General features: G+C 48.5%; 1 protein-coding gene across 1 annotated transcript in view; it reads left to right on the top strand.

The window, feature by feature from the left end:
- CNTN4 (contactin 4) overlaps positions 1-11,109 on the top strand; it is a 116,997-nt gene extending 105,888 nt beyond the window's left edge. Inside the window, exons 13-21 of the mRNA XM_086619332.1 lie at positions 1,907-2,065; positions 2,820-2,969; positions 4,099-4,169; positions 5,928-6,162; positions 6,698-6,813; positions 7,283-7,469; positions 7,968-8,080; positions 9,644-9,812; positions 11,009-11,109. Of these exons, the coding sequence (XP_086475458.1) occupies positions 1,907-2,065; positions 2,820-2,969; positions 4,099-4,169; positions 5,928-6,162; positions 6,698-6,813; positions 7,283-7,469; positions 7,968-8,080; positions 9,644-9,812; positions 11,009-11,109 (1,301 nt within the window). The remainder of the gene's footprint in view (positions 1-1,906; positions 2,066-2,819; positions 2,970-4,098; positions 4,170-5,927; positions 6,163-6,697; positions 6,814-7,282; positions 7,470-7,967; positions 8,081-9,643; positions 9,813-11,008) is intronic.
- Positions 11,110-15,629: the final 4,520 nt, after the last annotated feature.

Below are 15,629 nucleotides of genomic sequence, written 5' to 3'. Positions count from 1 at the left end.
CACTGCATTCGTGCCCAGCAATATCATTCCTTTTCTAGAATAAACATGATTTAGTAACTTTCCTGGTATTTCAAGGATTTATTCATTACCATACACAGGTCATCTGCAAGTATGACTTTAACAGAGATGCAATTAGTTAACTCAAGTCTGGATCCTTACAATAAACATGATATATATTTTCCTGCTCATCAGCTTCAAGGACAGCAAAGTTTGGTGCTGCTCTGTACCTGCTGCCCTCAGTTCTCGTAGACCCCAGCAAAATCATAGTTGGCACGTTCCATGTAACGTAAGTTCTCTGGCAGCCCAGTGGAAGGAGGAGACCATGAAAAAGAAGTAAGAAACTCCCTCTTTATCAAAGCTGTGCCAGAGTAAAATGTGCAAGATTAGCCCTGAACTTTCATTCAGAAACGTGCCCTTGTCTCTAGCTGGGCATTTCTGTTATCCTCGTGATAGCGTTCAGCTTTTCACCACGTTCCCCCTGCGTGAGAACGCAGCCGTTCGTCCACTGGCTCTCGAGTTTTCCCTGCAGCACGATTTCAGATGAATATTTTTGCACAACCATTTCAAAACAGCCTGCTGATGGGTGCCTGGGTTGGGTAACTTCCTTAGTGCTGCCTCTGTAAACAAACAGGAGGAACATGAAATTCTCACAAGAAAGTGACCCTTGATGGTGGTAAAAACACTAATCTTGTCGCTCCCTGAAAACATCAACGGGGACATCTCTTCCCAGGCCAGTGGTCCCATGGCTGCGTTGAGAGTTGTGCTGTACCATCTCAGCAACTACGTAAAAATTGGGAAATATCCCTGGGCTGTGAGACTGGAGGGGGAGGTGAACACCTGGTGCATAAATAAAGCCTTCAGAATATTTTTTAGCAGTTTTTTAAGTATTGGAGTTATGTCAAAACAATAGGAGATTAGACACTAGAATAAAAATCCATTCTTTATGTCGGGGAATGTCAAACAAGAGCACACAGAAGTAGCCCCTGGCACCAGTACAAGCAGATCAGCCCACTTGTTCCAGATGGGATTTTTTCATGGCATCAGAACAGAAACCCGTGTCTGTCAGCAGCCCAAAAATATCTGGTAAATGGGTAACCGATAGTTTTTTCCCTCTCTCACCCCACTGTAGCCTGCACCCTGCGAAGAAGTATATTCGGAAACGTTGGGAATAACATAGCTGCCTTGCGTGGCTACTGCCCCCAGCAAAACAATTTAAAGTTTTAATTTCTGATAAATTAAATCTGGCTAGACCTGCTGAGATTTTCATTTTAAAGACAGGATATTGGAAGGTTTCAGGGTATTTTAGATATTCAAACATGTCCAGCTCTCTGAATGTCGTATGAGAAAAATTTTAGTCCAAAGAGTGAATTCCAAGAGGAGAGTTTGCTTTGGGGAGAGGCTTCATCTCAGGTACCACTACGGGCAGTAATGGCCATGCGATACAGGAGAGAGGTCCCCTCTCCAACTGGTGTGTCCCGCAGTGCTTTGCTGGTTAAAAGGAACCCAGCACTGAAGCAGAAAATACTGGTCTTCACTCAGACACGATGCTGATTACAGGCAGATCCTTCGTTCTCCGCCAGCCTGGGTGCATCCAAGAATCATACTGGTCCCTAGGCCAGTTCCAAAGCCGCAGACGTGAGCTGGCAGAGCCAATCCTGGCTCTGTCGGGTGGCTCCAGCACTGCTGCTCATGGGGAGGGACCTGGGGGCTGCTGGTGATGGCTGGGTCTGTGTCTCCCTCGGCTCCCCACTCTCATCCAGACAACGCAAGCTGCTGAAGCAGAGCTGGAGCTGCGCTGAACTCCTCTGCAGGAACCTGTCCTGAGTTAGGGAAGAAGGCCAAGAGCACTCCTCCTGCGAGTCACCGCGAAGCCTCAAGCACCCATCTCCTGCCATTCTTCCAACAGGTCCCCCAGGTCCCCCAGAGGCTGTGACAATAGACGAAATCACCGACACCACCGCTCAGCTGTCCTGGAGGCCAGGAGCAGACAACCACAGCCCTATTACGATGTACGTTGTGCAAGCAAGGACCCCCTTCTCGGTGGGATGGCAAGCGGTGAGCACAGGTAGGTCCATCACCTGGCCCCCAAAGAGCTTCGCTGATGGAAAACCCATCCATCGGGACCCCTGCATGGGCCCAAGGGAGCAGCTCTGCACCCTGACGTGAAAAGTAATTTCACTGGCTGCAGAGCACTGCTCTTATTAACTGGTTTCAAGTTTGGCAACCCCAAGATTTAGGGTCCAGTCAGTGCTATTACTCAACTATTTTTCTCATGAATGTTTAAGGGAAAACGGGATTAATTCCTATCTTTTGCTGCCGCGCTGGAGATATACAACAGTAATTGTGGTCTATAAAGACATCCCTCAGGGACAGACCATGTCATCTGGCCTATCTTTAAGTAGAATTATTTTCCTGACAGAGGGAAAAGTCACTTGATGTAATTGCTCATTCCATCAGAGGTTAGTTTTCTTCCAGTAACCGTTAAATAGAGGGAACAGTGTGTTTTAAAACAAGAAAAATAAAAACCCTTCGAACCTGTTTTCTTGACCCTTTGTTTTCAAAAAGTGGTAATTAAGGAGAAACCCTCTAGTAGCAGGAATTTCTGTGCTAAAAGCACAATGTTTTAATGCCGCCTCTTTTGCTTCTTAACAGTTAGCAAAATGTTAGAAAAATGAGAAAAGGTTTATAAATCCTTACTCGCTTTGTATTTATGTTAATCCCTCACTTTTAAGGGTACCAGATTCCGATGACCCTTTCTCAGCAGTCTTTAATACTTCTAGTGGTTTTCGTTGCACTGCTGACCCGTAGCTGTCTCCTAGTCCCAGACATCATCGATGGCAGGACGTTCACAGCGACGGTGGTGGGTCTGAACCCGTGGGTCGAGTATGAATTTCGAGTAGTGGCTGCCAACATGATTGGGATTGGAGAACCCAGCAGGCCTTCAGAGAAGAGGAGAACCGAAGAAGCTCGTAAGTAGTGGTGGGCGACTGAGTTAAACCTCGTTGAATCAGTGCTCGTCAGTGCTAACAGATGTGTTGCACTGGAGAAAGCTGAGGAGAACCTTCTGCGCCCATTGTTCTCCTCCCTCATGGCACGTTATTTGCATGCACAGAACAGGCAGGGGAAGTTGTGGAGCTCCTGATAGACTCTTTTGCTCACTCCATGACTCCTGGAAAGAATAATTCATCCCCTTCTTCTGCAGAACGCAATGATTTTCCAAGGAACGGTATTTGGACAGGGTTTTTTTGAAAATACTGCCCAGCATCCACAGATGAGAGAGATGAACTCTGAGAGCAGTCCTGGTTTCCCATGATCAATGTGATGGAAACTCTGGAGCGCAGGCTACAGCACCTTGAGAGCAGGAGTTTGAGCTTCACAGCTGAAGAGTCAGCAGTCCCTTGGTGCTGGGGGCTTCTGTGGTTCTCAGAGTAACTTGGATCTTATCCCTGTGGGCCATCAACCTTGGAAAAACCATGCTGGGCCACCCTATGGGTTGGATCATTTCACGGGCTTACGGAAGGTCTGCCTCCTGCAACCCTCTCCCAAAGACACCACTGCCTCCTGGAGCCACACTGCATCTTCGGGCTGCTGCAGGCAGAGCTGAACGGTGATCTTCACTTGCTGTGTCCAGGGATTTCAGCACAAGCTACCAGCCTTGAGGGCTTTAATGCTCCTTGGTGCCATCCCTGGCTCTTGGTCTGGCAGAAAGGGGTCACGGCAAGGCGTAGGTGGCTGCAGAGATATGTGCCTCCCTTATGGGAAACCCCTGGCAGATGGCTCCTCTGTTCTGTTTTAGCTTGTAATGGAACAGAATATGAAAGACAAAAATAAGTAAAAGCCTTTTTTATGGAAGATAAATGTTTAAACTAAACAATTAGTGACTGAACACACACGTTAACTGACATACTTTTAATATACTATTATTGACAGACTTTTAATGTGCTGTTTGCCATGGCAAATTAGTCATTGCCTAATAGCGTTTCTGGTACCCGGCAGGGGAAGGCCAGCAGAGTCCTGTTGTGCGTAAGTCTGTTCCATTTCAATGAGCTTTTCTGGTTCCAAAGTCACCACGTGCATCTTCTGCATCTTTTTTTCCAGTTCCTGAAGTGACCCCAGCTAACGTCAGTGGAGGTGGAGGGAGCAAGTCGGAGCTGGTCATTACTTGGGAGGTAAGTGGAGTCCAAACCGAGAGGAAAATTGATGTGGTCCTGATCTAGATGCACCCTTTCACCCCAGACCCTAACAAAGCTTCTGTAGATTTCAAACAGTTTACGGTAAAAAATCCCAGATGGTGTGATAAAAATAGCCCAGCTATTAAAATTGAGCGAAACCCCTTCCCCATCCCAGCCCCCCGTGCAAAGCAGCCAGCACAGAAGTGCTGCGCAGGGACCACGGGGAACGGGCTGCGCGTCGCTGCTCCCGCACCGGCTCAGCTCTACGGCAAAACCGGGATGGGCAGAAACCACCCGAGGGATAAAACAGTTTGTGAGGCCAAGCTTGGCACATCCTGACCTGGTTGGGAATTGCTGGGGCCGGCTGTGAGCTCCACCCTCATCCCTGCGCCGGGTATATGGCAGCAAATAGTTAACACAAGGCGTTGCGTGCCGGCGTTCGTTGCTGCTAATGAAAGCCAGCAAAAGGAGACACAGGGATGAAAAAGGTTTAATATTCCTTAAGGCAGTCGGGGTTAGAACTTTAGTCATTTGTCTGCTCATATTTTCATGTTATGATGCGATGCAGCTGGCATATTTTTCCTAATAATGAACTTCACTAGACACACTAACACTTCCACTGAGCACTATTTCTGACCAAGCTGGCAGAATGAATCGCCAGAGATATTTTTAAGGTTATTAAAAAACTATAAATGGGTTTTTGTCCTTACCACACAGCTCAATGTGCTACATTTCCTCCTCCGCTGGACTAATTAGCTACGCCCGTGTCTCCGAAAGATGCTGCAATATGTTTCGAAAACACACATGGCAAGAACATCAGCCGTGACTTTGAGTCGTAATTCACTCAAAATATAATTTGTATTTTGATAGAACAGTCAGTTCACTCTTTTAAGGCCGTTTCTTTATGGTCTGGTGTATTTTTTGAGCCTTACAACACAGAGTAAGCAGCAGTCACCAGAAGTAACCCCTGCACATGCTTAAGCACCACGGACATCTGTGGGAAAATGTTCCATAATTACGGATTATTTTAATACATTGAAGCTTTGGGGTTTGATGCAGCTTTTAGGAGGGGCTGCAAGCCTGAGAGTAGGAAGTGACAGTGTGTCCACAAGTGACCTGGAGGTGACAGGTTGTTTCTTCTAGCTGTTACCCAGCACTTACCTGCCCTCCTCCATCACATTTGTGACAAGTCACTCCCTGCCATCGTGGTCTCTAACAGGTCACGTCGTGTGGGACGTGGGCAGTTGGTTGCCCTAATCTGGGTCACTATGTAGCAACAAGCCAGCGAGGGACCACCAGCCCTGCGCTGGCTGGGACACTGCCAGGGTATCTTCTTCAGGGCTTCACGTGTGGCTCCAAAGATGTGCGAGCAGCTGCACGAGTATTGGGAAAGCAGGAACCGTGTCCTCGGTTCACCCCACCAAGCCTCAGCCTCTTTGGCATTCAAGTGCCCAAAATTACTCACATCGTTACTGGAGTCACTGAAGGAAGGTGGGTACCTACAAAGATGGATTAAGTCGTAGGTGAAGTGTCTTCCAGAGATGCTGCTTTCCTCCCTGACTGCATGGAGCAGCGAGGCTGTAGCACAGATGGGACGGGATGAATTCGGGTGAGATGCAAAGTAGGATTCCAGCCACCTCCTCTCCCTAACGCTCTCTTTAGGACAGTAGCTTTAGAAGGGCCGAGAGCAGTAGGCAGCATGCAGACAGGGAGATAAAGGCGTGCCGTTGCCAAAAGTGCTCTTTCTGCTCACAGACAGTGCCCGAGGAGCTGCAGAACGGAGGTGGCTTCGGGTACGTGGTGGCCTTCCGCCCCTTCGGCACCGTCAGCTGGATGCAGACCGTCGTGGCCTCCCCGGACGCCGCCAGATACGTCTTCCGCAACGAGAGCTTGCCGCCCTTCTCCCCCTACGAAGTTAAAGTGGGGGTGTACAACAACAAGGGCGAGGGGTCCTTCAGCCCCGTGACGGTCGTCTACTCGGCAGAGGAAGGTAGAGCCAGGAGCCCCCCCCCACCGCCTCTCCATCTTCCCCACCGCCGGACGCGGTGGGGTTGACCGGCTCGAAAAGGGTTTGGTATCCACCTTGACATATCCTTTGATACCTAATCCTTGCTCTGATTTATAATAAATGGCGAGCCGTGATTAATTCTTTTGATAGTCATTAAAATAACATTAATCGTAATGAAATCTTTTGATATTAATGGAAAAGTAATATGTAATCTGGAAAGAATTCCGCCGAGATTTAGTGTGCATTAATGTCCACTGATTAGAAAATGTTCCCTCTTGTCCTAATTACAGTACATGGTATCCTGGACTGAGTTTAGTAATGACATCTTATTATTTCTTAGGCAGAGGAGCGGTGCCGTCTGGCACAGGCTGGCAGGCTGTCGTTTGAAATGTGGAAGTTTGTTTTGGTGGCATGCCTCTTTTCTCGAGCAAAGAAGAAAATGAAGTCCCTTGAAGTTTGGGACCAATTGAACGTAAAATTGAAAACTCTTAATTATTTTTTTAACTCCTCTTTCCAGAGCCGACGAGAGCCCCGACCACTGTTTTGGCCAGAAGTCTTTCTGCCTCAGACGTTGAAGTTTCCTGGGCTCCCCCCGGGGAGAACCAGCACAAAGGAAGAATACAGGGATACGAGGTATGGAAACACACCACCGCATCCTTTCAGTGCTAAGTGTTGAGGAGATGCAGAGATACGTCCTGGGCAGTCACTGTGGTGCTGCTCCTGCCTGCCCTGGGGCAGGTGGGTTCCTGCGGCGTCTTCGCGTCCTTTTGTCTGTTCAGTACACAGAGATTTCTCTCACATGGTAAAAAATTATACATTTTTCTGTATGTAATCTGGCTGAAAACGAGGAACAGAGCTTGCTGGGGGAAAGCTGCGTGGATGTGCTTCCATGGCGAGCACATCCTGGTCTGAGGTCCTGGGGAGAGGGAGCACTGCAGGGTGCTGCTTCCTAGCAAGGAACAAGCAGCGATTGCAGCAGGGTGCAGGGTCTGTCCCTGGGGCACCTGCACTTCGGGCAGAAGTGCCAGGATTAGCGCTGGAAACAACCGGGGTGCTGCCAGCCCATAGCTGGGGGTAAACATGTACCTGCTCTGCTTCTCAGGTCAGGTGTTGGAGACACGACGAGAAGGAAGAAAGTGCAAAAAGGATCAGAACGGTTGGCAATCAAACTTCTACAAAAGTCAGCAACCTGAGGGGCAACGCGCTGTACCACCTGGCAGTCAGGGCGTACAACACGGCCGGCACCGGCCCCTCCAGCGCCGCGGTCAACGTCACCACCAAAAAGCCACGTGAGTGTGTCTGAGGACGGGGGACTCTTGCCTGGAAGGGTTTCTGCCCATGGTCCCCTCTCTCATTTTCAAGCTTTCTTGAGTCTGAAGGAGCTGTCAGACTTCTCTTTGCCAGGGTTTTGTGCAGAAGACTTACCAGCCTCTTGGGTTTTTTTGTAAGACTCTTCCCTGCGTTAAGTAAGCAGAGCATGCAAAACCGAAATCACAGCTGTGCAGGAAAATTAAATATTTATCTCATCGTTCAAGAGGGCTTTTTTCTTCTGGTCTCAGGCATGTTGAGCAACTGACTGAATCCTTTTTTCATTTAGCACGCTGTGTTGTGTCACACCTCCTGCGACCTTGAGGACACAGAGCAGTGAAACAGCTCATTAGCTTTCCAGAGCGATGGGACTCCGGGCACGCTCAGCTGTGGCGGTGGAGGCCACGTTGGTGCTGGGAGGGATGCAACTGGGAAACAGTGCTCCTTAGTAATATGGTGTTGTGTATGTTTTGGTGTAGCACCGAGTCAGCCCCCCGGGAACATCATCTGGAATTCATCCGACTCCAAGATCATACTGAACTGGGACCAAGTGAAAGCGCTGGACAACGAGTCAGAAGTGAGAGGCTACAAAGTGAGTGTTCTGTGAGCGTGGGCAGCGGGACATCCACAGCCCCGCACCACCTCCCTCACCCCTGGTCCTGCAGGGAGCCCTCGCTAAGCTTCAGCCATCGCTGGATTCTGTTCTGGAGGGAACATTTCCATGAATCCAGTGTCAAGTTGGGGTTTGTAGAAAGACCAGGCAAAGTGCTTTTCATGACACTTGCATGGTTTTCTGGGTTAAAACTGAAGCGTTCCAGAAGCAGAGGCCATACCTGTGTAGAGTGAGCACGTTCTGCCAGCTGCTCGCCCTGGCCCCGGCGATGCTCGCCCCAGCGAGCACCCATGCAGGTCTCAGCCCACAAACCTTCACTTGAAGCTTCCACCTGCAGGACTGCTCTCCTGCATTTGGTGGAAACCTTCCAAAGGCTGTAGTTGACTCCTTAATTGCAGATAAATAAAATGCTTTTTTAATAGCTCCCATTTTCTTCAGAAAGCAAAGCCAAAAGGAAAAGAAAGAGAACCCTCATTAGTGGCAGTTTTAATAGGGTGTAATTTAACTAGAAAGAAATCTTGGGAAGAATTCAGTTCTGTCATCTTGCACAAGGGTTTAATTTGGCCCAGAGAAGACGTCGGTGCGCAATTGCCAGCCGTTGCCTTGAGGGTTGAGTTGTGCAAACGTTTTCCACCAGAGCTTCAAAGGATGGAGAACGTGGACACGCTTCGTATTTTGTTCACGATCTGAAACGCCGGTGGCGGCAGCTTTGCGAGCCTGTGCCAGCTCTCCGGAATTTCTGCACGAACTTTTAAGTATCTTTGGTGCACTGTATCGGATTATCAAACATAAGTAATTCCTCAGGGTTTTTTAGTCAAAACCTCAGATGAACCTCAGCAGTTTGGACCAATTTTTCAATACATATTTTAGGTTTGAAATGCAAATTAAGAAGTCGATTGAAAGAGGGTGAGGGAGACTCGTCGCCCTGAAAAAGCAGACTCCATCTAGCGGGTTTCTAAAAAGCCCTCTTTTAACTTACTCCTGGGGTAACACAGCCAGATTGCTTTCCTGAATCACAGCAAAACATTGCCCATCTTTTGTCTTTTTTTTCCTGGAAATCTTCCAGTTTATGTCACGATTTGTGATTGAAATTAGTCAAACTCCCAGATCTTAGACGGTAATTCAAAAATGTCAATTATTCCGAGAAGCTGGTTGCGACACTGCATCGAATACCCCAGCTCAGTTTCCTGAAGAAACCTAATAAGAAGTTTTGACCTCTTTACATAAGCTGTGGGAATTATTTTAGCTTGATGAAGCTAAAGATTTCACCAAGGGGCTCCACCAGGTACCGGTGCCACGTTTGGTGCTGCACGTCGGCATCACCCTCCTCCCAGCGTCACCTCCCCGGCCGGGCACTGTCACCACTGTGCTGGTGTGAGTAACCCCAGAAAAACCCCTGTGGGGTCTGAGTGGCCCTTCTGTGAGCAGACCCCATGTCTGAGCACCAGAGGCAGGAAAACAGCAGCAGCCAACCTGGACGCCCTCAGGGCAACGGACTGCTGGGCCGTTTCTGCCTCCTCTTCTCTCTCCCGTTCGCTGCAGGTTTTGTACAGGTGGAACAGGCAGAGCAGCACGTCCGTAATAGAAACGAACAAAACCTCGGTGGAGCTCTCCCTGCCCTTCGACGAGGACTACATCATAGAGATAAAGCCGTTCAGCGATGGGGGCGACGGCAGCAGCAGCGAACAGATCCGAATTCCAAAGATATCAAGTAAGGACGGGAGGAGCCGGGGTCCGTGCCCACTCCTGCTGCCGCCGCGCCGCGGGGAACCAGCATCCCCAGCCCCTCTCCTCCTCACCCGCGGGCAGGGCAGACCTGCTTCACCCCAGTCACCCGTTGTGTCCTCAAACGGGGGCAAACTGGAGCCTCAGAGCTGAGCAGGGGCAGGCTGTAGGTCTGGCCATCTCCCGGGCGGGGAGCTGGAACCCAGACTCAGCCAGGAGCAGCAGTCGTTCCAGCCCACATTTCTGATTTCATCCTGAGTCAAGATTAAACCATAAGAAACGCCATCATAAGTAGTTATATTTGTATTTAAGATTTCTAGACGCTTTCCACTCTCTTACTTCCATACCCATATATATGTTGAATATATTGTTTCGCTGCAATTCACTATAACAAAATACAAAACGCAGTGTTCAGAGGCTTTTAAATTTATAAGGCTACTGTATAGCCGTATTCCATTGTGTGTTGGATGCATAAATATTTATTTAGGGAAATGAGGTTGTGTAGAAGAACAAACAGAAAAGAGAGTATTTTATTACACAACATTGCTTTTGCAAAATCTCCATGTCCCATCTTCCATTAATAATGCCACAGTTTATAAGCTGCATTAAATCAGGAGCCTCTGCAATGCAGGAATATGGCATTAAAATTACAGCGATGTGAAAAAGCCTGGGTGAGATCAGAATTAGCTCCACCACGGCTGTACAAACCACACAGAGGAATTTAATCAGGAGAGCAAAGGAGAGCAGGAGCACATGCCAGCTCCTGTTTGGCTCAAGGCAGCGGCTGCAGAGCAGGTACGTGGCACCGCCAGGATGCGGATCATGCCAGGCTGGTGCCGTAAGTAACAGCTTGAATATAGTACAGTTGTAAAAAAAAAAATAAATAAGCAAACAGGTCATGGAATAATATAATTGTGAAAGTAGCCTCGACGCAACAGCAGCAGGAATTTAAGTTAAAGCAAAAAATTCAGTTAGAGAGGCGAAACCCCGTCAACAGGCGGTTGTTGAAGCAGGAGGCGGGGGGAACCACACGTGGGGTCTGACCCTCCCGGGAGCCGCGTCCCCTCCTGCCACCTCCACGCTTCGTGGGAGAATTGCAGTCAGGGGGGAGAGAGGTTTGGGTGGATGAAGGCTGCCGTCTTCACCGTTGGCTTGTTTTCTCCCCCTCTCTCCTCTGCTCAGATGCGTACGCGAGAGGATCCGGCTCTTCCACCTCCAACGCCTGCACGCTGTCAGCCATCAGCACGATAATGATATCGCTCACAGCTCGGTCCAGTTTATGACAAAAATGACATAAAGGACTTCTTGTTTATAATATAAGCAACATTTAGCTAGTTGTTTTGAAGACACCCAGTACTAAGTAATATTGTGGTTTGAGTACATCTTACTACTGGAAAAATGTTTATGCTTCTTTAGGAATGGCATTATACAGTACTTCCTCAAAGCAAATATAGCTTTGTCTGAAGTTTCCTTGGAAACTCTGCAATGCACTGAAAACATCTGTAATATGATGTTACCAAAGCAGTTTACATATGTCCTTATATGCATATTTTTTATTATATATTTAGTGTTTTATAGAATTTTTTAAAGTTAACATATGATGTAGATATTAATTTTTCCTCTGCTATAAAATGCTATGGACGACATTATCACGAAAATATTGTTTGGAAATTTTTTCCCTTCATGACGGAGAGTTCAAAGTTGGTCTTGGTAGGTTGGCTGCGACTTCACTGTACAGTTCTACAAGGCAGGACCGTTCCAGGTTCGGTTCGTACCGCGGCCGTAAGTCACGGCGACTCTTGTGTTAAATCCAGTGCTTGTAACGCACGAGATGGTACGTTTTGTTCGGAGGTCTAAGCCAGACAAAACAGTAAGAACACTGTAATCTTGAAAAAACACATGAATTTTGGTTGTTTGTGGACTACAGGACGTGTAGCTAATACTCTGGCATCGTGCAGCAAGGGTCCATTTTTGCTGTCTTGAAATAGCTTTGTCTTGATCGTAATTAGCGTTAAATTGGGTAGGAATGAGGATACTGCGAAGATGGGATCTCTGCCTCGAGTGACAAAAAGGGACGGGTACCCACGGAGCGCGCGCGCACGACGCGGTTCTCGCCTTGGGGTGACTCCAGCTCGCTGTGGGGGATTTTATTCCAAGGAATCGGAATTTTATTCCAAGGGTCGGTGGCCCGAAGGCGCGCTTGCTTTCCACGTGCGTTGGAACATAACTCATCACCCTTCGTAGCTCCACTCTATGGAAAACTCTTGGGAAGTCTGGTCCCAACGGAGCGGGGCCGAGGCGCAGGGTGGCCGGGGCCAGGTGGGATCTCCCGGCAGTTCTCTGCTGGGAATTCTGCCTTTCTTCCCAAACTCTTCCGAGACGCCTGAAGGCAAAACATAGAGTCACGCCGGAAAACGACGATATCCACAGCAAAATAATTCTTCTTAAGAGAAGGACTGTTTGTTACTACGGGGTAATTTTGTAAGTTCACTCAGATGGGATAACGCTAGTAAAAGGCAACGGAATTTTCTATAAAATTTTCAAGTTTCAATGCGCTGCTCTGGTTTATTTTTTTTTTGTTTTTCCCCGATAGCTTGAATTTGCCTGTAACTTGTCTTTTTGCTTACAAAATAATACCGTTAACTTTTAGACCTTCTAAATATATTTATTCAGTAACTCATAATCAGGATTCCACTTGTGTAAAAGTCAGGGGTGTTGACCAGAGAAATATTGTCAGTATTTCAAGCTGTGTTTCTTTCTTAGTTTGATATGGTTACTTCTATGTAAAAAAAAAAAAACAACAAACAAACGAAAAAAAACCACAAAACCAAGAAAAATGGAACGAAAAAAAAAGCTTCTGTAGTTTTCTCCCCAGTGTAAATGATATTTATCAGTGATCTAGCAGATGTAATCTTTTTTTAAAGGTATTGGTAATAAATATTCTGTCATTTGTAAAGATACCTGTCTTCCAGGAGCGTTTTTCCTCCACGTTTCGACGTAGCCAGTGACAAATTTCCCCATGGCATTAGGCAGCGCCTGCAGAGATTGTCACTGATGCAAAGGTACAAAATAGAAGAGTCAGTTTAAGTCCAAACTTTGTGGAGGCAGAAAAAAATATCTATTTGTATGTCTCTGCTTTAATTCTGCTTCCAAAACTGGCCAGGAAAAAAAAGATCGGCGTGAGTGAATTTGGGGTGATAATGTCTATTTGTGCAGAGTCGTGACCTTTCCAAGCTCGTGTGGGCTGGTGCTGTCGGAGCGGAGCCTCTACAGCTTGAGAAGCTCAGAGTGAAGAAGAAAGGGAAAAAAATATGCAAAAAGACCAAACTGGCATTCGCCATCCTGGTGCCTGACCACGGCCAGGGCAGCCGGCTGGGAGCGGCGTGGGCAGCAGCGGGAGCTGCGGGCAGAAGAGGAGCGGAGCATCACTGACCTGCTCTGCACCCAGAGCCAACCCCCTCCAGGTACAGCATCACTTCTCTGGTTATCCCTGGGGGATGCTGAGGATTCGGGATTTGGGGGAACACTGCTTGAAATCGCTACATCCACCCGACCCGCTTTGCTAATTCTGATTTTTAGGGGTGGCAGCGCAAGAGTCGTGCGATTGTGCCACTGCGGTGGCTCTGCGTTTCAAAAGGAGCCGTGCTGCCCTTTGCAGTCAAGAAAAAAAAAATGGCCCAGTAACAAAAATCAGTTTTTAAAAAGCAAATTTAAAACTGCCATCTCTAGAGTGGGGCGAGGGCCACGCTCCCGCGGCTGCTCTCGTGGAGGCAGCGGGGAAAAGCTGCAGCAGGAGGAACACGCTGGGTTTGTAGCTGGGTTTAAAGAAAAAAAAATAGAAACCTCAGAATAAATATTTCTGCATGCTCTGGGCACAAAACTTGTAACTCTGATGTAGGAGTTTGGGGACGGCCTCACCGTGGCAAAACGCAGCGCGCAGCCCTGAGCGTGGCATCTCCCATCGCTGCGGCGCCATGTGCCGATGGCAGCAAATCACCCGGATGTGCTGGATGTGCTCCCTTTGCTCGCTCGCTGCCTGGGATGAAGGCAGCTTGCTCCGAGGATACAACTGCGAGGAGGTGGCTCCACCAGGGATCGTTGTCCTCGTCCCGCGCGGGGCTCTGCGGTAGAGCTGAGGTTCCCCCACCGCGCACCGGCTGCTGGGAAGGGCTGGACCAAAGGCCTGGCTGGGAAAACAAAGAGACTCCTCCTGCTTTACACCAGCTCAGTTTTATTTACTAGAGTAAGCGTAACACACGTGGCAACTGTCAAAGGCATCAAGCCCTGCCCGTCTCCGAGGGAACCCCTCTTCCCTGGAAGTCCCGAGGACCTGACATGCCCTTGATGATCTGCTGAACATCCATGTGGGTTTTCTCATCCTCACCAGCTCGTTGCAGCTGTTGGCGTTGTTCTCCTGTGATGCACATCCTTGGCAGTGCCACCTGCCCGTGCGCCCTGGGATCACATCCGCCGCCTGCGGCTGCCCCTGCGGCGCTGTAAGTGCTGAGCATCCGCGCACGCGCTTTCACGTGGCCAAACGTGCAAAATATCCGTGGATATATTGCATTAATCTCTGCAACATCTTGCCAGTAATGGGAACAAAAGTATTTTTAGAAATCTTATTTATTAGGCCACTTGAAGGCGTGACATAAAACACATTACAGGAGATGAATTCTCTTTAGTTTTTAGGTTTTCAGTAATGAAATCCCGATTTTCAACTGTTGAAGCTGGGCACCTCAAATCCATTAAAATCACATGCAGGAGAGACATTCAGGGCACAAACACTGCTACATTAATGTGCTACATTAATTTTGATGGAGCCATGCTATTTCACCCAGATGAGAACTGGCTCATTTATTATAATTATTTTGAGTCTGCAGCACCTGGGAACTCCCATTCCATTCGGCACTTTCCAAACTATTTACTTGCTGGGTCAAATCTTTCTTTTCATTCTTTGTTCATGTGCTTAACCCCACCTCTGGCCAGCCCGGCGGACAGGAGGGTTCCTGGAAGCAGAAGGGACTCTGCTAGGATGGGGGAGCTGCGCCGTCGGCAGCCGGAGAGGTCCGAGCCCGAGTCGTTGGAGTGATTTCGGGAGGTTTATTTGGTAACTTTGTGGGTTACACATGGTAAGTAAACAAATCCCAACCAGAAACCAACGCTGTCTCAAACCCAGTTCGCTTAAGATGGAACAACAGATAGCGAAGGAAAACGTGTGGCAGTATTGGGCTTGGATTTGGGATTTTGGATTTTCAGAATTACCTGAAGGCAGCTGAAATTGGAGCTGGGGGGGACCCAGCTCCTGCAGCTCTGAAAGCCTCTTCGGAGCGCCGAGAGGGCCTGGGCACATTTCTTTAATTCCTGTACAGTTGAAAACTGCATTCCCAGGCTGTGTGTTTTGTAGGTGCAGTTGGGGCAGTTTAGCAGTTTGTGCCATTTCCCATATATTTTTTTTTCTCACCCTAAGCTTTAATTTCTTGTGTCAGGAAGCACAAATGATCCCTTCTTGTCCTTTTTGCAGATGCTGCCAGTTGATGCCAAAGGCAAGAGCCTGCAAAGCAGCTCTAGACTGAAGATGAGCCAACTGCGAGTCTCCCATGCCTCCCCCGTGGCCCCCAGCGAGCAGCTGGGTGGGCAGCCAGATGCTCTTTCAGCACCCACCCATCCCCGTGGCATTCCCTCCTTCAGAAGGGACTCTGAGACACCCAGGTGAAGCTCTGGCTTCATACTGCATCAGGGTCTCGCAGCACCCACATTGCCACCACGATCCCCACGTGGGCATCAGCCATCACAGCCCCACCAG

The sequence above is a fragment of the Tauraco erythrolophus genome, chromosome 12, assembly GCF_009769465.1.
Source record: "Tauraco erythrolophus isolate bTauEry1 chromosome 12, bTauEry1.pri, whole genome shotgun sequence".
Classification (NCBI taxonomy): Eukaryota; Metazoa; Chordata; class Aves; order Musophagiformes; family Musophagidae; genus Tauraco; species Tauraco erythrolophus.
The sequence above is the reverse complement of the archived record's forward strand: the minus strand, read 5'-3'. Positions and strand labels throughout refer to the sequence as shown.